The sequence below is a fragment of the Ornithorhynchus anatinus genome, chromosome 12 (assembly GCF_004115215.2).
Source record: "Ornithorhynchus anatinus isolate Pmale09 chromosome 12, mOrnAna1.pri.v4, whole genome shotgun sequence".
Lineage (NCBI taxonomy): Eukaryota > Metazoa > Chordata > Mammalia > Monotremata > Ornithorhynchidae > Ornithorhynchus > Ornithorhynchus anatinus.
Genome location: NC_041739.1, coordinates 18,410,592 through 18,436,968, shown reverse-complemented (window position 1 = coordinate 18,436,968; position 26,377 = coordinate 18,410,592). Strand labels below are relative to the sequence as shown.

Genomic DNA, 26,377 nt, shown 5'->3' with positions numbered 1-26,377 from the left:
ACATATTAAGCGCTTAATAAATACAATTTTTTTTAAAAAAGACTCTTGCTTCAAGAGTTCCCATTCTGAATTTTCATGTCTCCCACATCCTTCCCTCTATATATAATTCTGGGTTTTGGCACTGGTATATATAATTTCTAAGTGGGGATCATTCCCCATTTTTCTTGTTAGCTGCTCAGGGAAAAGAGTCAGGAGAAAACTTCACTGAATGCTCTTTCGTATCTCCCCCCCAAAGCAGTATAATCTGAAACAATACCTTCACTGTTTGAATCAATCCATCAATCAGTCCTATTTATTGAGTGTTTACTATATGCAGAGCACTGTACTAAGCGCTTGGGAGAGTACACTGTACAGAGTTGCTAGACATGTTCCCTGCCCACAGTGAGTTTATAGTCTCGAAGGGGAGACAGACATTAATATAAATAAATAAATTGCAGGTATGTACATAAGTGCTGTGGAGCTGAGGGAGGGGTGGATAAAGGGTACAAATCCATTTGCAAGGGCAGCAAAGAAGTTCATATTTATTGAACCCTTACTGTATGCAAAGCACTGTACTAGGCTTGGGAGAATACATAAACAGACCCATTTCTGCCCACAACGAGCTTACAGTCTAGAGAGGGAGACAGGCATTAATTTAATAAATAAATTGCAGATATGGACATGTGTACAGAAGGGAATAGGAGAAGAGGAAATGAAGGCTTAGTCAGGGAAGGCCTCTTAGAGGAGATGTGCCTTCAAGAAGGCTTTGAAGGCAGGGAGAGTGACTGCAAGTTTGAAATAAACTGCCGTCAAAACAAATCCATCCTGAAGTTGAGTCAGTTCAGCTTCTGTAATTATTATTGAACCAGCAGCATTGGGCAAATGGAGTAAATAAGAAGGTGATTGGTTAGCGTGATGTAAGCAGAGTGTATAAAAGGCAGTTGGAGTCTATCTGGGAAAGTCAATGAGGAAACGTAGACCTACTTATCAGAGACTTATCTGACTGAGACATCATCATGAGTGGCTGCCCTTTCTTAGGAAATAAGACAGGGTAAGTGGAGATTTACATTGATCACATAGAGCTAGGCTTTGTAGCCAATTTCTGTATGTGATTCTGTGAATTAACTCCATGGTAGCTAAAAGATACCCATCAGAATTTCTGCATCAATAAGTTTTTAGATTTTCTTCTGTCTGTTTCACTTCCCTTGTTCAACCAACACACTGCAAACCCTAGCAGTGGTTGAATTTTAAAAGATTACTGTTTGAATCTCTCATCATAAGTTCTCATCTGTTTTTTTCTCATTTGATCCTTATATATGCTTTTAGTAAGCTGTACTTAGAAGACTGTGAGGAAGACAAATCTCAGAAAGGTGTGAATAAAGCCAGTAAAGGAGGCATTATCTATGGCAGCTACCTTCACGTAAGTGGCAAGATTGAAGTATTTTACTGCAAAGCCTATGTGTGACTTGCTATTTTCTCCTCTGCCTCCAGCGGCCATCCAAACCCAGAATAGAGTTTTGAGCCATTCCTCACTTTATTCTATTGGGGCTTGCTCCTCTTCCACTCCAGGATTCAATTTCATCTACACAGAGTCACCTTCCAGACACATTTTATTTATTCCAACTTTATTAAATTGACTAACGTGAAAATCTGAAATTAGAAAACAAATACAAAACAGTCTATCCCACTGATCCCACAGAGCTGTGGGAATTGACATTAAGCATCAGCGACATGAAAGCATCTTTTCGGAAAAAAAAAAAAGCAGCCGAGCCTTCAGGCCAAATCGAGAATCTGCCAGAATGGAAGTGCAGAACTCATTTAGATCCTGGGGGGATAGTTGTTCCCGGGCAAACTGTTAGGCAATAAGGGACTTATGGCTTTGAGCTGAAGGTTACAAAAGGAGCAGAAATACAGCCCATTCCACTGGCATTGCACAAGTTGTGTGAAGAAGGCCTTCTGAATATACCAACTACTGATAATGGCATTAAGGTTCAGCCTTCAATATTGAGAAATGTCTTAATATTTTTGTTGTCACTGTTGAAGTGTCAGCCCAAGTTTTCAAAACATTTGAATAATAAAAAAAGCAACAGGAATGTTTGCAAATGAGGTATTCAAGAATATGTTGGGTGAGCAATATCAACTCTATTTCCACTATTTTGTGGCGAGCGCTAAATTTACAAGATTTTGGTTCTCCCTGCATGAGTGGATGAAACTCAGACATTTTCAAGATGTTTCTTTAGGAAAAATGGTACAGGTTGTTATGCTTTCAATCCAAGCAACAACAGTTCAAATCTAGATAGCCTAGTTCCTGGGGCTGATCACTCTCTAATCACCATAAGCTAATTAATTAAGCAGTATAAAATGTCAATCCCTTACAACTGACATTATGTCTTGCAAATACTCCCCTCTGGCTACCTTCTCACCCCTTCTCCTGACAAACCTATCCCAAGGCAAATTTGGGCACACTGAAGTGATTCCCTTAATCTTTCTTTTAAAGCTGGAAAAAATACTGAATGCTCAAGAACTACAAAGTGAAAATAAAGGAAATAAGATCCATGATGAGCATCTTTTTATCATTACCCATCAAGGTAAGTTGCAGAGGGTTTTTTTTTATTATTTTTGTTTTTTATAGTATATGTCAAGTGCTAACTATATGCCAGGCACTGTATTGAGTGCTGGAATAGATACAAGCTGATCGGATTGGACTCAGTCCATCTCCCACATGGGGCTCATAGTCTTATTCCCAATTTTACAGGTGAGGTAACTGAGTCACAGAGAAGCGAAGTGACATAACCAAGGTCACACAGCAGACAATTTGCAGAGCTGGGATTAGAACCCAGGCCCGTCCAACTTTCAGACCTGTGCCCTATCCACTAGGCCGCACGGCTTCCCAGCATTAGATTGGAAAACGCCTTCTACTATTTTTTTGAAATATTGGCTGGGTGGGGTTACCTTTTGAGGCAAAAGAGTGTAAAAGTGAACCAGTCTTTTCCCTAGTAAAGTGAGGGGGTTGGATTCCAGGCCCAGGGTCTCAATGAATTCATACTATGAAAGCATAAAACAAGTCAAAATGTAGGTCATTGACCTGCTGCTTCATTTTTGTAATCTCATTTTACATTCTTAAGGCAAACTTGAGACACAAGCACCTCCGTCCCCATCTTGTCTCCCATCCCCCATTCACTTTCTGCCTCAGGACCCGCATCTCTTTGGCTGTGGCCTTGGATATGAATCAAGTTACAATTTATTTGTAACTGCCATTTCCTACCTCTTGGGCATGTTCTAAACTACTGGACTGTGCTGCACCTCTAGATTTTCATTTTCTGAAAATATCCAGGGAGAGGATGATGACTTTACCAGTGACCAAGGTCTTCTTATTACAGCATATGAACTCTGGTTTAAACAAATACTGTGGGAGTTGGATTCTGTCCGTGAGATTTTTCAAAATGGCCATGTAAGTAGTGTTCTTACACCGTGGATGTACATTTAGTGACCATGGGTGAGGGATCGTTATTATTAATAATAAGAATTACATTATTCATTCAATAGTATTTATTGAACGCTTACTATGTGCAAAGCTTTATACTAAGCATTTGGGAGAGTACCAATCTTTGGTATTTATTGAGCACTTACTGTGTGCCAAGCATTATACTGTGTTCAGAAGAGTTCAGTAGAGTTGTAATAAGTTACATTTTCTTGCATTACGTTTAGATTACAGTGTAGCAAGAAGAGATTCAGTTCTTTCATAAAATCTAATGTAAATCTTGGTCCCTCCCTAGTGGGTATGCTACTGAAACCAAGGACAGGAACATTAACCGAGTTAACCGATAAAGATCACTTTTTGAATGAGATTCTCATAGGGCCCTAGCTACTTCCTGTGAATTAGGCAGCTGTAAAAGTCGCCCTATGTCAAGGTCCCTAAGGTCCTTTGTACGACCCAGAAGTACTAAATAATATATAGTAATAAGTTATAAGTAATAAATAGATTGTAAGCTCCTCAAAGGGCAGGGTTTATTTCTACCAATTCTATTGTATTGTTCTCTCCCAAGCGTTTAGTGATATCTAGCAATGCTGTTATATTGTACTCTCCCTAGTGCTTAGTAGGGTTTACGCACAGTAAGCACTCAATGAATTCCACTGATTGAATGGTAGCAAAGTAGAGGCCTAGGTCAAATTCTCTGCTGTTCTTGAATTGATTTGTTCCCTTTCGCTTCTGCAGAGCAGTTCCATCTACTAGTATTTTCCACAGCTGTATGGTTTCTTTTCAACAAATATCAATCATATATCAAACTGCCATGTGCAAAGGGACCTCATTCAATTGATCAATAGTATTTAGGCCTACTGCGTGCAGAACCCTGTACTCAATGCTTGGGACAATACAGTGGAATAAGTAGACACCATCCCTGCCCTCAAAGGATTTACAATCTAGTAAGGGAGAAAGACACTAAAAGACAGTAAAGTTACTAGCAGGGGTAAGCAACAATGTTTAAAATTATATACATAAGTGCTACTGGGGAGAAGGGAGGAAGGGGTGAGTACCAAGTTCTCTAATTCCAAGTGGTGTGGAATTGAATCAGGAACAGATTCAAATTCAGAGGGACCTCTTGACAACAGTCTGAATCTCTAGAAATGTGGCCCTGCAAGTTAGAGTAAAATCAGAGCCACTAAGTAGAGTTCTGAATGGGATTGATTGAGTCTTGAGCCAGTTGTTCCATAGGAAGCCTCAGAAATAGATTTGGGCCAGGCTGAGGCAGCAAGCACAACAGATCCCCAGAGATGGTGGAGCTGCAATAACTTCTGGGATTAAGTGCCTTCTGGCAGCAGTCAGTACCGAATACTAGAAAGAAAGGAGTATGTGTCCCAGAATGCTCTGTAGCACCACCATCTCAAAACAATTCACAGAAGGACAGAGTTGGAGGTATTGACTGATTTTTTAAAAGTTGATATTACCTGGAGAAATTAAAAAAAAAATTGGGGTTTGCAGGCCATACTCCAAATTTTACAGTGCCAGTCAGGCTTCCATTGAGCCCTCAAATTAAACCAGGGCTTTATTGTAAGGGACTAATGGAGGAGAGAACTCATTCCCCCAGTCCTGCTTGGCTTTGAGGTTTCTTTCCCTCAGCCCTGTGAGGATAATAAAGAAAGAGCTTCCCCTTCCCAAGTAGGGTCCATTTTAGACTCATCTCCCCTTGGACCTTATGCTGAAATGGTACACATTATATTGGGTTCTAAAACTCAATAAATGTATGCATTCTGGATTTAGATAATTCAAGCAGAAATTTTTGCATAGGTTTTGGGGGCGAACTTCATTTCAGTTTCTTTATCTGTATGTGACATTTTTTGAAAACGAGAGGTGTTAGCCAAAAAGGTTTGGATTTGTTCTTCAGAACACAGATATTTGGGCAGCAGGGCCAAATGAGTTGTCGAAGGGTCCAAAAGCAAGTTACTGGGTTATTGACGGCCTGATGTGTCAGAGATTTGGAGAGATGGAAGAAGTTGGTATTCATGTTGATGCTGAAGGGATTTTTCCCAGGAAGCCCATTATTGCTACTATTCCAATATAAGTCTTATAGAAAGTGAATGTTTGGCATGTTCTTTTCTTTTTTTTTAAACCAATAGGTGAGAGATGAAAGGAACATGCTTAAAGTTGTGACGCGGATGCACCGAGTCTCAGTGATCCTTAAATTACTGGTAGAACAGTTTACTGTATTGGAAACCATGACAGCCTTGGACTTCTATGATTTTAGGTATGGATTGGAATATTCAACTCGGTGGGTATTTGGATTTATTACCTTGCAGAAAGAGAGGGAGGGGAAATGAGGTGAGAAAATGCAAGAGAGCTGCCATCTTAATGGATGCCTTTGCCACCGTACTCTAGGGAATTTTTCTAAATGCAATAAGTGCTCAATAATTGCCACTAATTAATTGCAAGCTTTTGCAGAATTAATAGAATCAATGCTCTCAAGGCCTTTGGAAATCTTAGCCTTTCATGAGAAGGTGGTTGGAGCATTTTACCTGTAGAAATCTTAATGGCATACTTATCATCTCCAATATGAATCTATATGGCAGTTTGAAAACAGTGAAGAAGCTAATCAGAAGATCTTAGAGAAACAGCATGGCCTAGTGGAAAAGGTACGGGCCTGGGAGTCAGAGGAGCTGGGTGCTAATCCCAGCTCTGCCACTTATCTGCTGTATGACCTTGAGCAAGTCATTTAACGTTTCTGAGCTTCAGTTTCCTCATCTGCAAAATGGGGATTTGATAGTCGTTCTCCCTCCTACTTATACTGTGAGCTCCAGTATTTTGTACCTACCACAGTGATTAGTACAGTAATGGGCACATAGTGAGCATTCAACACATACCATTATTTTTATTAATATTATTACCACCACCTCAGGCTTAAGAGTTGTAGCAATTCCAAGCAAGTTTGTTGATCTTCAAAATGAAAGGTTGGATTCTTGGAGATGATCATAATAATAATAATAATAATAAGATTTGTTAAACGCTTACTCTGTGACAAGCACTGTAATAAGTACTGGAATAGATACGAGATAATCAGGTCCCACATGGGACTCAGAGTCTAAGGGGGACGACGAACAGATATTGAATCCCCATTTTGCAGATGAGACAACTGGATATAGAGAAATTAAATGGCTTGTCCAAAGTCACACAGCAGTTAACTGGTACAGCAAGACTAGAACCCAGGTCCTCTGACTCCCAGGCCTGTGGTCTTTCCACTAAGCCACACGGCTCCCCCTCTAAGATAAGGGTGAGGTCATGACGTAGATTCCTCATAGGAACTTATTGGTTGTCTTTGGAGTATGCAGGACTCGGGTTGCCGGTGGTCTGATATATCACACTGCAGCTTATTTGGAGTTTGGGGACTGCCCTGAGACTTGCAGGCCCACAGCAGTGTTCACAGTGTGTATGGTTTTGGCACCAAGGAAGATGGTGGCCTGAAAGGCAGTCGGACCAGCATGGGCCTTACAGAGGCATCCTCAACAGTGGCGGGGGTGAGGGAGGGTTTGAAGAGCAGAAAGTGCTGGATAGTGCTGCTTAAAGTAGTAGATTCATGAGTGTCGCATGCTGGGGAAGTGGGGAGGAGTAGAAGATGGGAGGGTGACACAGCACACGCAAATCATTTTAACTTTGCCACCCTAGATTGGGTCTACTGGACCTATATATTTTAAAACCATCCAAAGGCAGAAATAGTGGCAAGTGTTTTCTTAATGGATTGTGATATGAACACAGCCAAAGACAGAGAATGAGATTTAAATGAAGGAGTGGGTTAAATGCTGGATGTCAGACTTAACCTGAATCATACCCCAAATTGAACTATCTATTGAAGAAACTGTGTAGGAAAGTAAGAAATGATTAGTGTAGATCCAATAAGAGATTGAATGGCAAGTAAAAGGCTATAATCAATGGCCATATCTACAAAAATAATTAAGTGTAGAGACTGAAAGCAAATTTGGAGCAGTGTAGATTGCAAGTCTAAATATTTGGGCAATTTTTCCAGATTATCTTGATAATTCTGAACGCACTAGGTAATTGCCCAATTCTGACTTCCAAGTATGGCCCTGTATGAGATCAGACCTAGAAAGGAACCAGCATACCAGCATTTCAACTCACAATCTGCCACTTGGATTATTTATCTTGAGTCACGTGGCATTTTGTCAGGGAAGGGAGGTAAGGGCAGTCCCTTTGGGGGACATGGACCATTTCTACAAGCCAGGGGCCATTTCTCCAGCCCATTCCCACATTCTTGTCAGAATTCCTTCCCTTCTCCCACTCAGTAAATGCCATGAGGCCACCCCATTAGCTTCACAAAATAGTTCCTTTGCACTTTAGAAGTACATTGTTCAAACCAGAAGATTCATTGACTTGCTGGAAAGGATTTTTTTATGATATTTGATAAGTGCTTACTATGTGCCAGGCACTGTACTAAGATCTGGGGTATAAATTAATCAGGGACAGAGTCCCTGTCCCTCATGGGGCTCACAGTCTTAATCTCCATTTTACAGATAAGGTAACTGAGGCCCAGAGAAATGAAGTGACTTGCCTAAGGTCACACAGCAGCCAAATGGCGGAGTTGGGATTAGAACCCAGGTCCTTCTGACTCCCAGCCCATTCTCTATCCATTAGACCACGTTGCTTCTCAAGATTTCAGGAGGAAAGATGCCTCCCCTCCTTCTGGGGCAGATAAATAGCTCTCTCTCCTGTTCTTAAAGTTCTTCAGGGTAGCTAATTTCAACACTTCCCACAATAACTCATCATTTTGTTTCTCTCTCATTCCTTTTCATTGATTCTCTAAGGGATTACTTGTCTCCAGCATCAGGATTTCAGAGTCTGCAGTTTCGACTATTAGAAAATAAAATAGGGGTTCTTCAAAGTCTGAGAGTCCCCTATAACAGAAGACATTACCGGGATAACTTCAAAGGAGAAGAAAATGAACTGCTCCTTAAGTCCGAGCAGGAACCAACGCTCCTACGGCTGGTGGAGGTACATCCTTTTTTTTTCTAATTAGAATTTAAAGATTAATTCAAGAGCCTGTGAGGTAGTTTGTCTTCTTAGTGAAAACTCCTCTGTTTAGGGTCACATAATTCCATACCACAACCCAATTACTTTTCTGAATAATACATGATATAGTTTCTGTAGAAAACTTGGGGGATATCACCAAAGCTTATTATGGTCACTAATATTTTCCCACTTATCTTAAAGAATTAAGCCATACTGATCTGAGTAATGTTAATCGGTATTGTAAAAAAGAAATGCTTTCTATTAGTTTTTAAAAGTTCACATACTAGAATATCAGAGTTACAGTTGTGTTCTTCTTCAAACCAAAATGACAACAAACCATGACAGTGTACCTCTAGATGATAAAGAGACTTCAAGCAATTTTAATATGACCTTGTTTTTAATGTTGCTCAGTGTAATGAGCCAAAACTCAGATTCAGAATTTTTCCTTTACTTGTCCCTGTTTTCGGAAATAAATGAAACGGAATTATCAGGTGATGTTTACCCTGGATGAAATCTATTTGGACAGTTCAATTCTTTGAGAGATTGAGAGGGAATATGAAGTAAGAAATTTAAGTGTTCTTTTGGTAATCTATTTTTCATGTAGCATACAGAATGGACTATTTACAGCTATCTCAAATTCTGTAGAAATTAATTGTATATGGAAGACACAAATGTATAAGATTTGACTTTACTTTAAGGCATGGTTGGAAAGAACACCGGGACTGGAACCGCAAGGATTTAACTTCTGGGGGAAATTTGAAAAAAATACCATCAAAGGTCTTGAAGAAGAATTCATAATGCTTCGGGTAGGTATCCTAGGAAGTACCGTAAGAAGAAATTGATTGCATCCTATCTTAACCGTTAACCGTTTTCTGTTTCCATTACAATTCCTATTGCTCAAATCCATCAGCTTGAAGGCTCCCTCCTGATTTTTAAGAAGCTTTTTTTATAGAAAATAACAGAATTACAGTGGTATAAATGAAACATTGCAAGCACAGTCTTGTGCCTTTGTATAACCGGGGTAGCTCCAATTCCCATTTGACATTAGGGTAATACTTTCTGTTCTAATGGAATAACCCCAATTGCTCCAACTGGGGTGATAACTATGTTGGGAAGATGACTGAGTACCCTGCTAGGAGTGAGAGATGAGTTTTGGGGCTTCAAAGTTCAGGGCTGAGAACGTGCACAGAGGAATTGATTATAATGCTAATGGCTTGTGTGGTGTGACAACCAATTAAGTTCCTTCTGGGACACGCTCTGCAAGTAGGATGTGTAGCACATTACAAAGACTTAGTACAGTTCTCTGCACACAGTAAGCACTCAGTAAATACGATTGAGTAGTTGCAAAGTGCACGTGCGGTCTTTGTCCATGTTACAGCAGAATTGGTATTAGAACCCAAGTCTCCCGTTATCCAGAGCAGCATTCTTTCCACTGGGGCAAAACATGAATTACCATGCCAGATAACTTAAATTTAGATGCCAAAATTGATAAGAAAAAGTGTGGGTGGAAATATCCTAGGCAATAATATATGAAATTGAGTGCTTATATTCAGATGAAATGTAACGCATCCAGTGTCACATTCAACTTTTTATCAGGTTATTTCGAATATTACATTTGCAAGTTGTTGTTTCCTGACAGCTAGTTTTGATGTGATTTCAGAGAATCTATAGGCACTTTGAAAAAAGTCATTTTTAGCAAATAATATTTTTGCCAAAAGAGCGATTATTAAATTTAAAATATAGCTGGTGGAACATCAAAATGATTTGTCATGGGGCCCTCCTCATAAGAAGTAATCTCCAATTAATATATACACTTACGATGTGCAGGGAAAACTGTTTCTCCTGAATTCACTTAGTATTCTCTATGTGAACAGTGATGCCTCCCTAAGAGGTCACATAACATCCCGAATCCATTTCTCCCTCTTCACTAAAATCGCGTCCACCCTTGTCCAAACTCTTGTTAAATCTGTATTAGATTATTCTCTTCCCTTGCCTCCCTGTCTCCAGCTCCAATCTTTCCTACTTGATAAGACACAAATAATCTTTCTGAAGGGTCTCCCTCCCACACATCTTTCCACCCATCCAAAACTTTCAACATCTTCTCATTTCCTTCTGCATTAACCAAAAACCTCTAAAAGTTGGCTTCATAGTTCTCCACCAACTCTTTTTTTAATGGTATTTGTTAAGCTCTATGTACCAGAGCTGTACCTGTATTAAGCACTGGGGCAGAAACAAATTAATCAGGGGCTCACAGCCTTAACCCCTATTTTACAAACGAGAACACTGAGGCACAGAGAAGTTAAGTGACTTGCCCAAGGTCACACAGCAGACAAGTGGCATAGCTGAGTTTAGAAAACCCTCCAAACATCCCACCACATATAGGATGCCTTTCCTGAGTAATTGACAAGACTACAGTGATACCCATTCCTAGATGTGTATTTTACAAAAATTAATGATTGCATTTGTTTAGTACTGGGATAAGTAGAGGATAATCATGCCAGTCACAGTCCCTGACCTACATAAGGCTCTTAGTCCTAAATGGGAGGGAGAACAGATTATTATTCTTCATTTTACATTTGAGGAAACTGAGGTAGAGAAGTTATGTGACTTATCCAAAGTCACACTGCCAACAAGCAGCAAAGCTGGGATTAGAACCCAATTCAGAGTATGTGTGTGTGTGTGAGTGTGTATGTGTAAACTATTTCATCCCCATATTCACAAACTACTACCTAATCTATCCTTCTAAATACACTATTTGAAATTTTTGTATTTTCTCCCCTTTTAGATTTTGAGCTTCTTGAGGGGAGGGAACATTTTTGTTAGGTTGTAAATCCGGTAACTAACATTCAGTAGGCACTCGCTAAATACCATTGATTGATTCATGGCCCCCAAAAAGCTCCCCAGAGTAAAATCTGAGTGGGTTAATTTTGTTAAAAATATTTCCTTTTTCAAAGACTGAAGAAGAATCAGAGGAAAAAGAAGACCAACTGGCTGAACTTCAAAAACAGAAAGAAGTGCTACTGTCCTTGTTTGATGAGAAACGTCACGAGCATCTTCTGAGTAAAGGTGAGCTTCTCCCAGTTCTGCAGGTGTCTTTCCTGGAACAGTTCCATTGTAATAAACTAAATCAAAAGTAACTTTGGGATATAGAGAAGCAGGGTGACTCAGTGGAAAGAGCACGGGCTTTGGAGTCAGAGGTCATGAGTTCGAATCCCACTCCGCCACTTGTCAGCTGTGTGACTGTGGGCAAGTCACTTAACTTCTCTGTGCCTCAGTTACCTCATCTGTAAAAGGGGGATTAAGACTGTGAGCCCCACGTGGGACATCCTGATTCCCCTGTGTCTACCCCAGCGCTTAGAACAGTGCTCGGCGCATAGTAAGCGCTTAACAAATACCAACATTATTAAAATAGACATGCCTATAGAAGAAAAATTAAGAGAGATAAATTTTCCTTCTTAAATTGATCCTAGGTATAGATCACAATAAATTATTTCAATATCTTGACCAGAAGGTCAATATCTTGAAGAATGTTTATTAAACAATTAAGAGTTGAAATGTCTTATTGTCCCCCTTCCTCTCATTTCCCCTTCAATCCAGTGAACAACTCTTAATCCCATTTCTCTGTGAAAATTCTGTCTTGTTTGGCCACTATCAATTAATCAAAAGTATTTATTGATTGCCTACTTGGCAAAGAACACTACTAATCCCAGCTCTGGCATTTGCCTGCTGTATGTCCTTGAGTAAGTCACTTAATGTCTGTGTGCCTCAGTTTCCTCAACTGCAAACTGGGGATTCAATACCCGTTCTCCCTCCTACTTAGACTGTGAGCCCCACGGGGGACAGGAACTGAGTTCATCCTGATAAACTTGTATCTACCCCAGGGCTTAGAATAGTGTTTGACACAAATACCAAAATAATCAAACTAATAATAATAATAATATTGGTATTTGTTAAGCGCTTACTATGTGCAGATCACTCTTGTAAGTGCTGGGGTAGATACAGGGTAATCAGGTTGTCCCATATGAGGCTCACAGTCTTAATCCCCATTTTACAGATGAGGGAACTGAGGCCCAGAGAAGTTAAGTGACTTGCCCAAAGTCACACAGTTGGCAAGTGGCAGAGCCAGTATTCAAACCCATGACCTCTGGCTCCCAAGCCCGGGCTCTTTCCACTAAGCCACGCTGCTTCTCTAAGCACTTAGAGAGTACAGTAAAGTTAATAAACAAGTTCCCTGCCTTCAAGGAGCTTCTGGTCCAGTGGAGGAGACAGAAATTAAAATAAATTCCTGGTATCTCCAGGGGATCCTCCTTAGAAAATCAAAACAGTGGAAAGTGACAATTACTGGATGAGTTCTATTCCAAACACAATTTCTTTCAATACCCCTTTTTGACCGTATTCGATGGAGCAATTAGGCTTGAAATAATTTTCTAGGAAAAAAAAATAGTAGACTACTATTCATGAAAGGTAATAATGATGTATTTTTCAACTATAATGACTTTGATAATGCATACGATTCTTTGCAGCAGATATTTTGTCATTCCTCTTTTTTTAATCAAAGCTTTTAAAAAATAATGGTAGGTTACCAAATGGGTATTAAAGTTGGGATAATTTTCACTTTTTCCAGAAAATTTGATTTTTAAAATAAGCCACCGTCTATATACCTTGCGTCTTATCTGATTTATCATCACTAAAGTTATATTCATTGTCTCTGCCAGGTGAAAGACGCCTATCATACAAAGCCTTGCAGGGTGCACTAATGATTTACTTTTACAGGTAAGGAAATATTTAGGCACCCTACCAGGCTAAATTGTAAATGCTGATACTGACATTACTAATGACAGAGCTATCAGAAGCAGGAGTCTTGTGGAAAGTTGCGGCATTCAAATAGAGATTCCAAATTTCCTACATAACTTGATTTGCCCTGAAATGGTAAAAGTGGCCTAATTCATCCTAAATTGATTCCTTTAGGCTTCAACAGGACCTGGCAATTACTTATGATAAATAGGAAGTCAAATGTTTCTTTCAAAAAGTGAAATGCGGCTGTTAAAATGCCCCTTGTGTTTTCAAAAAAATGACTTTTTTTCATTGTTTCACATGGAGCCGTGGAACTGAAACTGTAGTTAAATTTTGGGAATTCAGTAAAGCAGTGTGATTACTGTACTGGATAATTTGGAAACCGTCATGCTCTATCAGTTCGCATGGCTCAGGAGTCAAAGTAAAGAGAAATCCCACTTGGCCCTGTCCAAAAACTCTAAAATACATGATCGATATTGAAATACATTCAATATTCCAGGCATGTTGCCAGTATCTAACTCCACCAGTTTGGGGAGTGAGATGGAAGGTGAGGAGAGGGTGGGGTAAAAAGAAATTCAGTCACGGCAACTAATGATGGTATCGATAGCTGTTCCCTACAATATTTTGAGCATCACTTCTAGTGTCATTCCTGTGAGTTTTTAACCAACTATGAAAAATGTTGAGAGTCTGCACTACTAGCCTCTCTCTGAGTACCCTGTTAATTTGCTTTCAGAGAAGAGCCAAGATTCCAGGTTCCCTTCCAGCTGCTTACTTACCTTATGGACATAGATACCCTCATGACAAAATGGAGATGTAAGTTCACTTCAGTATTTCCAATTCTTCTGTGTCTGCAAAAACCACACTTACAAAAAATACTCACCTGGCTGGACCTTGTCCTTCTAATGCCTTAACTGGTTCAGAGTGGTGCCTAATATAGGTATGGAGCCTATTGTAACCTTTTAGTGATTCTTTTATGAATTAAAGAGAAAAATATATGTTTTGTGTCTGAGAAAAGTGATTATCTCATTAGTATATAAGATACAACTAAGGAGTTCTTTTAGAACAAATAGAATTTCACCATTTTGGAAGGAGCGTGCTGGGGAGATTATATGTATGTGTATGTTTGAGGTCCCACATGTTTCATTGGTGCAGGCTTGAAGCAAAATAAAAATCTTACAGGTCTGGGAGCATATATTTCTGATGTGGTTGTATTATATGAGAATGTGAAGCCCTCTGGTTGTCTGGCATTAAATGAGCAACAATGCCTTGTTTTTAACATTTGGGGTCATTAATGAAGGGGAAGAAAATAACTTACTGAACTGAATGCATTTATGTAGATAACCACGTGTGTATGGTGCACCGAATGATTGGTAGCAAAGCAGGTACTGGAGGATCGTCTGGCTACCATTATTTACGCTCAACGGTGAGGTAAGTGTCATAAATGATCCTTTTTAGTTTCCTGAGCTGAACTTGGAAAACAATGCAGGGAGAAGAGGGGAGCAAAGGGGAGAGATTCACTAGTTCTCTCGAGACCTTTTGGCAGAAACTAACAATTTCTCAACACAAATCTCACTTAGACTTGTTACTTTTCAGAGAACTATAAAAAGACACAGTGCCTCTTAAGAGGGCTATCATTTATTAATTTAAAAGAAATTCTTGGAAATCATCTGGCAAGGAAAACTCCATCACAAGTGGAATTTATCAATGTTGGGCCTGGTCTGATGGTCTGGTGGCCTATTCTGAAGTCCCAGTTGATTAATGAGTTCTCCCAAGCTATTGCTAGTCTGGACCCTGAAAGGTTTAACAAGGGCTCAGTTCACTTTTTAAACATTTAGTTATGGCATTTGTTAAGCTTTTACTATGTACCGAGCACAGTTCTAAGTACTGGGGTAGACATAAATTAATCAGGTTGGACACAATTTCTGACTCACATGCAGCTTCCAGTCCAAGTGGGAGGTAGAACACGTATTGAATCCCCATTTGACAGTTGAGGAAACTGTCACAGAGAAGTTAAGTAACTTCCCTGACGTCACATGGTAAGCAAGCGGCAGAGCTAGGAATAGAACCCATGTCCTCTGACTTCCAGGCTCTGGCTTTTTCCACTTGTCCACGCCACTGCACTTCCAAAGATAATTTTACTGGTGTTGGCTCACCGTAGAAACGGGCTTATTGTCACTGTTATCTCTATTAGAGAAGCTGAAATCTTTATTTCATTTCCAAAGATTTCAAAAACGCAGCCAAGTCTCAAGGCTCTTTAGTGATGGAGGAACAAATAAAAAACCCACAGAGCATTAAAATATGTTGATAATCTAAAATCTATAGTAAAATAGAAACTATGGTTACAAATTCCAGAATTTTTGTTTTTATAAAGGCGGATGAGAAGTTTCCATCATTTGTGTTTGATTTTGAATTTACAATGTGGAATATTTTTTTCCTCTGCAGACTGTTACTCTCTAAATTAAGTGCAACTAAGGAACAAAATGGCCAAAAGTTGACCCAGAGGATAGGCTAAGGAAGAGGAGGGCAGGCTATTGTCAATCTACAAACTGGATAATAAGCCTTTAAATTGTTTGTTGTGGGTTGAAATCGTTGTGTGAAACAGTCATATGTCATATAGGTAGCAAACAAACAAATCTGAGTTCTGAAATTAATATTTCATCGTCAGGTAAGGGGCAATGGCATTCACTTGTGCTATTGGTAGGAGCCACTTTCCACCTACCAAAAAGGGAAATTATACATACCAGTCGATCAATGGTATGTATTGACAGCCTCCTATGTGCAGAGCACTGTACTAAGTGGTTGAGAGAGTACAATACAGTGAGTTGGTAGACACACTCCCTGCCCACAGGAGTTTACATACTCCTTGGGAGGAACTCAGCAATCTGTTTGGACATTAATCTTTCAGAACCTCTTGAGAGTTGGCAAGTGACATATATCCATCTCCTTTGTAACGGATCTAGAGAAATGAACAGTCACCCACTTAATGGTGGAACAAGGGAGGAGATAATATTCCCTGACCTCAGTCATCAATCACTGCTATAAGAATGGGAAACTTGGGCTTAGTGGTGAAAGACCTACTGCACAGTTTCAGTTGTGTGGAGCGACAGTGGACTAGGAAGTCAATAGACATTTTGAGAATCAGTTCTTATTACCTCTTTTGGTTCACCCTATTTAAATCATTAAACTTGTATTGCATCGTTTTTTTCCTCCAGTGACAGATACAAGGTATTTGTGGATCTATTTAACCTTTCCACATATCTAGTGCCAAGGCACTGGATACCAAGGATGAACCCGATCATTCATAAATTCCTTTACATGGCTGAATATTGTGACAGTTCCTACTTCAGCAGTGATGACTCTGAATAAAACCATCTTTGAAGTATGTATATAATGAACTTTTGGTTGTTCCAACCGATTAAAATCTGCAAGTATCTTCAAATGTTACATTGTACGTGCGTGTGTGTGTGTATATGTGTATATTTGTGCAGAGCAATGTTGCATTAGAAACCCACCAATAAAAATTCCCAAAATAACTTGGTTACCTCAATTTAGTAATGATGTATGGATTTTTAAAAGATTATGTCAGTTAAATTTGCACCTTGTACATAGGAAATTTTACCTGTAAAATTATTGCGTCTTAATAGATATATAAGTATGCCATTGTATAAACCTTTTATAAAGTTGTCATTGTATTGAATCTTTTAAATACCTTGCAAAGCACTTGACTTTGTCATTAAAATATTAAAACAATTCCTCTTTTCTTCCATGTGCCTCCCATTTTGGAATGAGGTAAAACTAGGTTTTAGCGCCTTCTGGATTAAAAATGGGGGGTCATGAGGTCCTTCCCACTTAGTTCCTCTGTAGTTCAGACTGGAAGTAGTTAAACTTCTCTCTGGGGAAAGTATTATGTAATATTGTCATTTGAACACATCAGCGGTCATTACCCCTGCCCTGAAATGATAACCTACGGGTTCAGCTGGAGGATGTAGATAAATGGCTAATGTCCATCCTCTGTCAATGTTGTCTCTTGCAAGGTCACTAAGCATATCCTTATCATCATCATCAATGGTATTTATTGAGTGCTTACTGGGTGCAGAGCACTATAGTAAGAGCTTGGGAGAGTACATTAAGTGTTAACGGTAGTCTTGTGTATGATATAGTTTTGTGTATGGGTGCTGTTCCCGTAGAATTCAAAAGGATGCCATTCATTGGTAAATTGTAGGAACACCCAAATACAGAGAGACAGAATTCTTTAGTCATTCGGTCGAAAATTTTAGGGGTTGGAAGTCTGGGGCTGAAGACTCTACCTGCAAATGGAGACCTAAAATTTCTACTCTTTTATGTAATTGAACTTATGCCATTATCACCTGTGGCTTTTCCCCATAATCGCTACTTTTTCTACTACCTATTTTTTATGGTATTTGTTAAGCAGTTACTACATGTCAAGCACTGGAATCGAGACAAGCTTACCGGGTTGGATACAGTCCGGGTCCCACATGGGGCTTATGTCTAATTAGGAGGGAGTAAGATTTAGTCCCCATTTTACAGTTGAGGAAACTGAGAGACAGAGAAGTGACTTGACCAAGGTAACACAGCAAGCAATTGGTGGAACTAGGATTAGAATCCAGGTTCTTTGACTCCCAGGCCCATGCTCTTTCCATTAGGTCACGGTCACGCCTTAGGTTTGGGTGAGAATTGCAATGTCAAAACCTAACGGATTAAGTTAGAGAGGGTAAAAGGAAGTTCTTTTGAGACAGATGATAGGCATGGGAGGTGCATAGGATTTGTGTGGTACCTGAACTCAGCAAATCCTCAGGCCCCTGGTGCTATCACAGCTCAGCTGAACCAAGGAAACAGAAAGGCCCCCCCACAGCTCTGATCCCTCCCAGTTAGTCCCGCTCTTGATTTAGCCCTCCCTGGCATGGGTTTTATAAGTCTTCAGTAGGTTTTGAAACCGTTCCCCAAAGCCAGGCAATGTGATGGTTTGGAACACTAAAGTGGTTATCAAGTGACGTGAGGATTTAGGACTAGGTTCCATTTCACTACCACTCTCTGAATCCGAGAAAATTTCTTTCTGCTCCTAGCCTATGTCTGACCACTCACTACTGCCTAAACAACAGGGAATGCAGTTCTAAAGTTATTGAAGAGTCCACCATTCATTTGGAACAAAGGAAAGTCTGGAGGAAATGCTATTCTAGCAAAGAAAAGAGAATAATAAAGTAAATTAAACACTTTAATCTCAATCATTTGGAAATTGGTGTAAACTAATACGTGAGAAGCACTGTGACCTAATGGAAAAAGCACCAACCTGGAAGCCTGAAAGATCTGGGTTGTAAACCTGGCTCTGACATGCCTGCTGTGTGAGCTTGGTCAAGTCACTTAACTTCTCTGTGCCTCAGTTACCACATTTGTAAAATGGCATTAAGATTGCAAGACCCATGTGGGACAAGGACTGTGTCCAACCTGAGTAGCTTGTATCTACCCCAGAGCTTAGGTCTGTGCCTGGCACACAATAAGTACTTAACAAATACCATAAAAAAAGAGACAATATGAATTTAGTGCTTCACCTTCCTTTGCCTTTTCTATCCTGCACTCATTTCAAAAAAAATATTTATTTTCCATGTACAATAGAGACAGAAAACTGCAAAGTGTTTAAAGGACTTATCAATGTAGGCTACGTCCTTTGAGAGCCTCATTTGGAATAGGATATTCCAGAAGCTAAGAATTCTTAAGATGAAGATTCTTTGGCTTTCTAGCAACTTATGTGTAATTATACTGTTTCTACCTCCTTACACTTTAGGAATGAAAATTACACAAAAGAGATTGGTACATTCTTTTAATTATAAAGATAATTGTTAGAAAATAGGATTTTCTTTGTTAAATGAACTTGTTATGAGTTGATATTGTTATAGAAATCACATGGATAAGAAAAAATCAATCATCAGAAATAGTGAGTGACCAAACAAACAGGTCCTTAGGTCTAGATACAGAATTTTGTTTGTGTTTAACACAGTAATGTAAGGGCTTATCTGCTAATGATTTTTGATTATTGATTTCAGTGTACAGTAAAAGAGGAAGGGGTTAACATAAACAGTTGTTGGATGTTACTGTTACTTGCAAAACCTTGTCTTATAACAGTTCACCTAAAGCATGTAATGCACGTAAATAGATGTGTGTCTTCATTTTTTTTTCCTTTCTCCTACTAGAGGTTTTCAGTTAAACCGATCTGGATCTGGCCTAGACACTTTCTCAGGGCTGAAGCAGCCGCTAACCCAACTCGGCAATGGATGGTAAGAAATGGTGCGTGATGCTTTCTTCCCACCAGTGAAATTCTCTGTCCCTGCTCCTATGCTAAATCAAAGCTGCTCAGCCAGGCAGACAAACAAGTAGAGGGAATGACAGCTGGCACAAGAGACAAATTGCTGGAGCAGAAGAGCAATGAGGGAACAGCAGGTGGGAATCATTTGGGTGAGTAATGAGGAGGCAGAACACGGGCGTCGAGACCAAAAAAAAAGATGCCAAGGTGAAAAATGAAAGAAGGGCAAGGAAACCTGATTATGGCTTGAAGTTTAAGAGAGGTGAGGAGCAAAAACTAGAGGAGAAGGGAGTTGAAGACAAAGAATGAGGTGAGAAGAGAACAAGAAGAGAGAAATACCAGAGGTGTAGATACCAAAAAATAAGAAAAATTAAATAGAAAAGACCTAGACACAGTGGAGTTTGTGTATGAAGGAATGTAATGAAGAATAGAAATGAGACTGGTCAGGAAAAGATAGAGGTTGTACATTTAAGAAGAGATGATTCATCGGGATAACAGAATGGGAATCATGTGAAAGGACAAGACAGAAAAAATGGGGGAAACTGTCAGAGGTAAAGAAGAGATGGAATAGTAGATATTCAATTTGAGAAATCTTTCCAGGCCCAATCCACTTTTCAGAGGATTGTACCCAATCTCTCTTACATTAAATATTTTGGGTTTTAGGCAGTTTAGCTCTGACCCCCAACAAGCCACTTTGTGTTTTCAACCAATGGTATTTATTGAGCACTTACTATGTGCAGAGCACTGTACTAAGTACTTGGGAGAGTGCAATAAAAGAGATTTGGTAGGTTCCCTGCCCACAACAAGCATAGAATCTAGAGGAGGATTTCTTCTGAATGACTGTTTCACTGTAAACCATTTGCAGTCTTGGCTTTCTTACTTGGGTCCTTTTAACTAGACCACCCCTAGGGGTGAAGAGTAGCTTCAAAACTCCCCAGGTTCCTCAGAGTCAAGTACTGTCTACATGAATGGCCAAATCAAAATGGCATTTTCTCCCTTTAATTCACCTTTCTTACCTTCCTACCCCATGAAGGTGATAGGATGAGAAAGGTGATAGTTGACAGGCAAAAATCATTTCCACTTCCCCATCAAACATCTGGTTTGATGCTGCAAAAGCTGTTGTTTCTCCCCTTGAACTCAGTTATTTCTCTCCAGAGAAATTTTCTACTTACAAATACTAATGTTTTCTAGTACAATCAGCACACCCGGATGCTCCAAACTATTTGATGATGATTATGTCTGGAGGAGGATAAAGCTCCATGAAGAAACAAAGTGAAATAGCAGAGCAAAGGCCTTCTATTTGCACTTTCAGCCTGCTGGCCACAGGTCACACTAACACAGCTGAAACTGAATCAGCAATGCCTAAAGAGAAAGAAGTCATGAAAAGTTTTGGTTCGTTCATTCACTCGTTCAGTTGTATTGATTGAGTGCTTACTTGTGTGCAAAGCACTGTACTAAGCACTTGGAGAGTACAATATAACAACAAACACTCATTCCCTGCCTATAATGAGCTTACAGTCTGGGAATGGGGATGGGATAGCCACTAATATAAATGTTTCACATATGATGATAATCATAAGAACAAAGCTACGTAAGATAAACGTTCAGCTGAAGTGAGTTTCTTTTATGATCAAATGTGTCCTTCCCTCAAATTTACCTTCAGAAACAAAGATATTAAGCCAATATTAAAAACAATTTTCTCTTTTATTCATAGCAAAGACCAGGGCTGTGGAGACCTGCCCTTCTCCCTCTATCCCCCTTCCTACCAAATTTCAAAACCGATAGGTCGGAACAGCTGTCCAAGAACTGAGATTAGACCCCTGACTTATGTGAGCTGATTTGAGGTGGAGGGCAGGTTGTAATGAGGTTTTGTGGATCTTTCCACCTCTATAAGGCTACAGAAACCTTGGGAAAGGGTCCATCAAACAGGCTCATTTTAGAATAAATGTTTGCTTTAAGGCTGAGGGCATCTCACAAATTTATTATGCAATTTTAGATGGACCAATACAAACCAACAAAAGAGCAATTCTTGTGAGAATCAGGTTTCTAGAAGGTCTCAATGCACTCAGAAACAGTTCACCTCTACGTTCCATTTAGGTGGAATTTGGTGTCACCTGAAACTAGTTTCAGTCCTCAATCAATCAATCGGTGGTATTTACTGAGCACTCACCCTCTACTGAGCATTGTACTAAGAGCTTGGGAATGCACAATACAGCTGAAGAGCAATAAAATTTCACATCCAGATGCAAACAATTCTCTTTAACTGTTAATATTATTCTTGAATCTGTGAAGTGCTTTACCCTTTCAGAACCCGTTACCCTGCAGGGAGTTGGAGAGTCTCATGGCTGAGGTGAGTCACAGTGAGCCTTTCATATATATTGTGCGAGCCGCAGTCATGTCTACTGGCTTTACATGGGCTAGGCCTGGTTTAAGGAGAGGTCCATTGTCTTTGTGATCTTTCTGATGTATTTTTAATTCTTGACAGAAATACACTTTTGAATATATCTTATTCTCTACTTCCACAACAATCTATTTTTGAAATATAGCTGAATGTTTAAAACTATATGATTTTCCAAATCATTACATGCACATATAGCACCTGCCCTGAAACATAGGTCCAGTTTTCACTAGTAAATTATGTGGATAACAGAGGTGAAACAAATCATCCAAGTAATTTAGCATTATTCTGATGATTCAAGCCTCTAAAATCCTTTTCCCTGAAATACTAAGTTAAAACAACCAAAGGGTATCATGGCTTCAATTTATCCATGTAATATGCTTGTATAACCCTGAAATATCTTTCACATTTTAGAAGGACTTGAAAACTTGGGACTTTGTTTCTAATCCCAGCTCTCCCACTTGTCTGCTGCATGACCTGGGGCAAGTCATTTTACTTTTCTGTGCCTAAGATAGCTCATCTGCAAAATGGAGCTTAAGACTGTGAGCCCCATGTGGGACAAGGACTGTGATTAGCTTGTATCTACCCCAGCTGTTAGTACACATGGTACATAGTAAGTCTTTAAAAAATGCCATAAAAAAGGGACTTACCACAAATATTGGCACCCATCTTAACATGGGCATAACCATTTACTCCCCATGAAGAGCCCCAAGAGTTCCGTACAATCCAGTATGGAACGCTACCTGCAGATAAAGAAGACCTCCATCAACTGTGTAGTCAGAGAATAGGTTGGAATTCTGAAAATTTGGTCAAACCTGGTTGGAAATGTATTCACTGTCACAATTACCAAGACTTAGAATCAATACAATTGACGATGTAGCAGGTAAAATGCTAGAATAAACTAGACCTTATAGGATATTCTCATAATACTTAATGGTCGAGCCTATATAAGACAAGCAGACCTTGGAGAGAGAAATTTGCCTTTGAAAATAATTCAGTCACATTTCTTCACGGAGTAAACCTCATTCCAAGCACTCACCAGGGTCCAGAGTACGTGTAAGGAATCCAGGAGATATGTCAGTCAGCATGTCCACTTGGCTAACTTAAAACATTCTGGGCCTTTCCAACCCTTTGCCTTATTATTGGTCTTGGAAACCTCAAACCATCCAACACCCTGAAAGTCCAGTGAGAGAGCAAGTCCGGGGTTGCCCATTATCCTTGGGAATCAGCTGTCCATCATGTGGATTCTTAGGCCAATCAGAAAACATACAGAGCAAAGCTACTGGCTCCATGTGATCAAGCTAATGTTTCTGAGCCTTAAAATGAGGAAATGCAACAAACAGTCCTGGTTATCAGGTTCCTTTTTGTTAACTTAAAAAATGAGGTTGCTAATGTTCACACTGATAAGAAAGATTTGGGCTATGTTAACTTTCGTTTCATAATTTTCAAACAGCTCTTTCCCTTGTATGAACTGATTTAGGAGATGCATATAAAGAAGGTACAACACTAGGAAGGGATAAACAAATTGATGCCTGAAAAAAAAAAAGACCCTATTCTCAATCTAGTAGATAGTTCTGTAGACTAACAGGAATCATCACCAACAACTTTCATTGCTGTACATTGACCACCTGTACAGAGAAGCAGCATGGCTCGGTGGAAAGAGCCCGGGTTTGGGAGTCAGCGGTCATGGGTTCGAATCCTGGCTCTACCACTTGTCAGCTGTGTGACCGTGGGCAAGTCACTTAACTTCTCTGTACCTCAGCTACCTCATCTGTAAAATGGGGATGAAGACTGTGAGCCTCACATGGGACCACCTGATGACCCTGTATCTACTCCAGCTCTTAGAACCCCAGCGCTCTGCACATAGCACTTAACAAATACCAACATTATTATTACCACCAATAGTTGTCCTCCCCCTTGAAATTCTTATCAGATTGGGGTTTTACTGACATGGTTCTGCTTGTACCACTCTGATGGCTCCTTCTCAATTTTTTTCACTGGTTCTTTTTCTGCTTCTCATCCTCTTAATGTGGGCCTTCTGCAAGGCACAGTTCTGGATCCCCCTAATCATCTTTCTGTATACTTGCTCTCTCAGGGAGTCATCCACTCCCACGTTTTCAGCTATCCCTTCTATGACTCCCAAATCTAGCTTTGTAGCCCTCACTTCTCATTTAAACTGCAATCCTGTATCACCTCGTGCCTTCAGGACAACTCCACTTGGAAGTCCCACCAGCACCTCAAACAACCTGGTTAAAATAGAGCTACTCATCTTTCCCTTTACATCTATTCCTTCTCTTAATTTTTCCATCTCAATCATTAACACCAATCATCCTCTCTGTCTCTGAAGCCCAAAATCTTGGTGTTACCCTTGACTCCTCACTCTTCTTCAACTTTTAACTATCAAATCCTGTCAATTCTTCCTACGCAACAACCCCCCGATCTGTCTCTTCCTCTCCACCAAAATGACTACCATCCTACTCTAAGTTCTTGCCATATCACGGTTAGACTTCCGCATCTACATCTTCATTGGTCTTAACGCCTGCATCCTCTCCCCCTAAAAATCAATACTGCACACCACTGCGTGAATCTTTTTCTTGATGGATCACTTGCTAAATCTCTCTCAACTCCTCAAAACTTGCAAATGGCTTCCTGTAACCCCTGGCCATGTGAGAAAGGGACTGTGTCTGGCCTGAATATTTTGCCCTTACCCCAGCATTTAGCTCAATGTTTAGCATAGCACAAATACTCCAATTGTTATCAAGCAACAACTCCTCTTAATTGGCTTCCAAGCTCCCCACCAACTCATCTCAGCCTACATGAATCCTATTTCCTGAGTGGCTTACTGTGGTAGAGCGTTGTACCAAACACTTGGGAGAATACGGTATATCTGAATTAGTAGACATGTTCCCTACCCACAACGAGTTCATAGTCTACTCCTTAATTTGCTCATTTTGTTACCAAACTAACCTTTAAACTGTATGTCAGTCCCATCTCTCTCTCTCCTCTGTCCACTCGCTTAGGCTGTTCCTCTGGTTTGGAACCCCCTTCCCTGCCAAATCTGAAAGTACAGAGCTCTCCCCAATTTGAAAGCCCTCTAAAATCTCACCTCTTCCAATAAGCCTTCCCTGATTAATTTCCAGTTACCAAGTTGTATAAACCCATCTGTCATCTCTAGCAGTTAGGTACTTATCTGTACCCATCCCCAGACTTACATATGTTTATTCTATTGCATGTGCAATTATTTATTTGGATTTTTTTCTATTTTAATATTTTTATATCTGCCTTCTCCATTATGGTGTAAGCTCCTTGTGGGTAGCGAAGTGTCACCTCTAGGGTTGTACTTCTCCAGTGCTTAGAACAGTGAACTGTACCCAGTGTTGATTCAGTCAGCGTGGCTCAGTGGAAAGAGCTCGGGCTTGGGAGTCAGAGGTCGAGGGTTCTAATCTCGGCTCTGCCACTTGTCAGCTGGGTGACCTTGGGCAAGTCACTTCACTTCCCTGTGCCTGTTCCTCATCTGTAAAATGGGGATGAAGATTGTGAGCCCTGTGTGGGACAACCTGATTACCTTGTATCTACCCCAGCACTTAGAGCAGTGCTTGGCACATAGTAAGCGCTTAACAAATACCAACATTTTTATTATTATTATTATTATTACCATATGTCAGGAAGGTTAAACCTAACATCTATCTTCCTAAGAAGCAGGGAAGAGAGAAATGAAAATTTCTATAAGGAAGTATTTCCCATCTTCAAAAGTGAAAGCCTTTGGTGAAAGAGGGTAAAAGTCAGGAAACAACCCTGTGAGTCTTTCAAATAACATACCTGATTTATCATAGCCGGTGATGAGAACGGCATGATTTGCTTCTCCACTGGAGCAGTGATGCTGTATAATGCCTCCTAGATAATCTTGCCAGCTCACCGCATCCACTATCACTGCCAAAGGACCAAAAGAAAGAAGCACTTTAACCATTTCATCTTCTTGGCCACTATAAAAAAAAAGGAGAAATGCTTTGTAATATGTTGTTTAAAGAATTTTAAAAGTCCCACAATTCAATCAATAGTTTTTATTGAGTGTTCAATGTATGCAGAGCACCAAACTAAGTGCTTGGGGGAGTAAAATACAATAGAGTCCGCCAGCAAGGAAGAGCTTAACAAACACCATCGTCATTATCATTCTTATCTCCCTTCCAGACCACAATACATGGGGTTCTTGTGGACAGGGAACATATCCACTAACACTGTTGTACTATCTAAGTTGGTAAAGTGCTCTGCCCACAGTGAGTGCTAAATAAATATGATTGATGGAGGTCAGGGACTGGAGGGAAAGCAAAATTAGGCCAAACTCTATGCTGTTCTACAACTGACAATGTAGTTTATT

The 26,377-nt window shown here is 39.9% G+C and overlaps 2 protein-coding genes across 4 annotated transcripts in view; one reads left to right on the top strand and one right to left on the bottom strand.

Annotated features, from left to right (window-relative positions):
• The window catches only part of ASIC5 (acid sensing ion channel subunit family member 5), a 62,929-nt gene extending 39,615 nt beyond the window's left edge, over positions 1 to 23,314 (bottom strand). Inside the window, exons 1-2 of one of the 2 annotated variants that reach the window (XM_039913712.1) lie at positions 23,042 to 23,314; positions 22,653 to 22,745 (exon numbers count right to left, since the gene is read on the bottom strand). In XM_039913712.1, the coding sequence (XP_039769646.1) occupies positions 22,653 to 22,745; positions 23,042 to 23,090 (142 nt within the window). In that variant the 5' untranslated portion in view covers positions 23,091 to 23,314. Of the gene's footprint in view, positions 1 to 22,652; positions 22,746 to 23,041 lie in introns of those variants that run through there. The other variant, XM_029076515.2, reaches the window with a different exon arrangement.
• TDO2 (tryptophan 2,3-dioxygenase) lies at positions 950 to 17,038 on the top strand. 2 transcript variants are annotated; one of them, XM_007673059.3, is made up of 12 exons: positions 950 to 1,030; positions 1,306 to 1,399; positions 2,477 to 2,567; positions 3,360 to 3,430; positions 5,596 to 5,723; positions 8,290 to 8,476; positions 9,193 to 9,300; positions 11,449 to 11,560; positions 13,210 to 13,267; positions 14,022 to 14,101; positions 14,626 to 14,716; positions 16,501 to 17,038. In XM_007673059.3, the coding sequence occupies exons 1-12, from the start codon at positions 996 to 998 to the stop codon at positions 16,652 to 16,654; spliced, it is 1,209 nt and encodes a 402-aa protein (XP_007671249.1). In that variant the 5' UTR covers positions 950 to 995; the 3' UTR covers positions 16,655 to 17,038. The 2 variants fall into 2 exon arrangements, with proteins under 2 accessions (XP_007671249.1, XP_028932352.1); XM_029076519.2 differs by lacking the exons at positions 950 to 1,030; positions 3,360 to 3,430.
• Positions 23,315 to 26,377: the final 3,063 nt, after the last annotated feature.

What these genes read in the sequence shown, in the direction of transcription:
- TDO2 (XM_007673059.3), top strand. Translation starts at nt 996, where the DNA reads ATGAGTGGCTGCCCTTTCTTAGGAAATAAGACAGG. An exon ending in TTCTTAGGAAATAAGACAGG is followed by an intron (nt 1,031 to 1,305) that starts GTAAGTGGAGAT and finishes ATATGCTTTTAG; the next exon opens with TAAGCTGTACTTAGAAGACT. An exon ending in TTGGACTTCTATGATTTTAG is followed by an intron (nt 5,724 to 8,289) that starts GTATGGATTGGA and finishes TGATTCTCTAAG; the next exon opens with GGATTACTTGTCTCCAGCAT.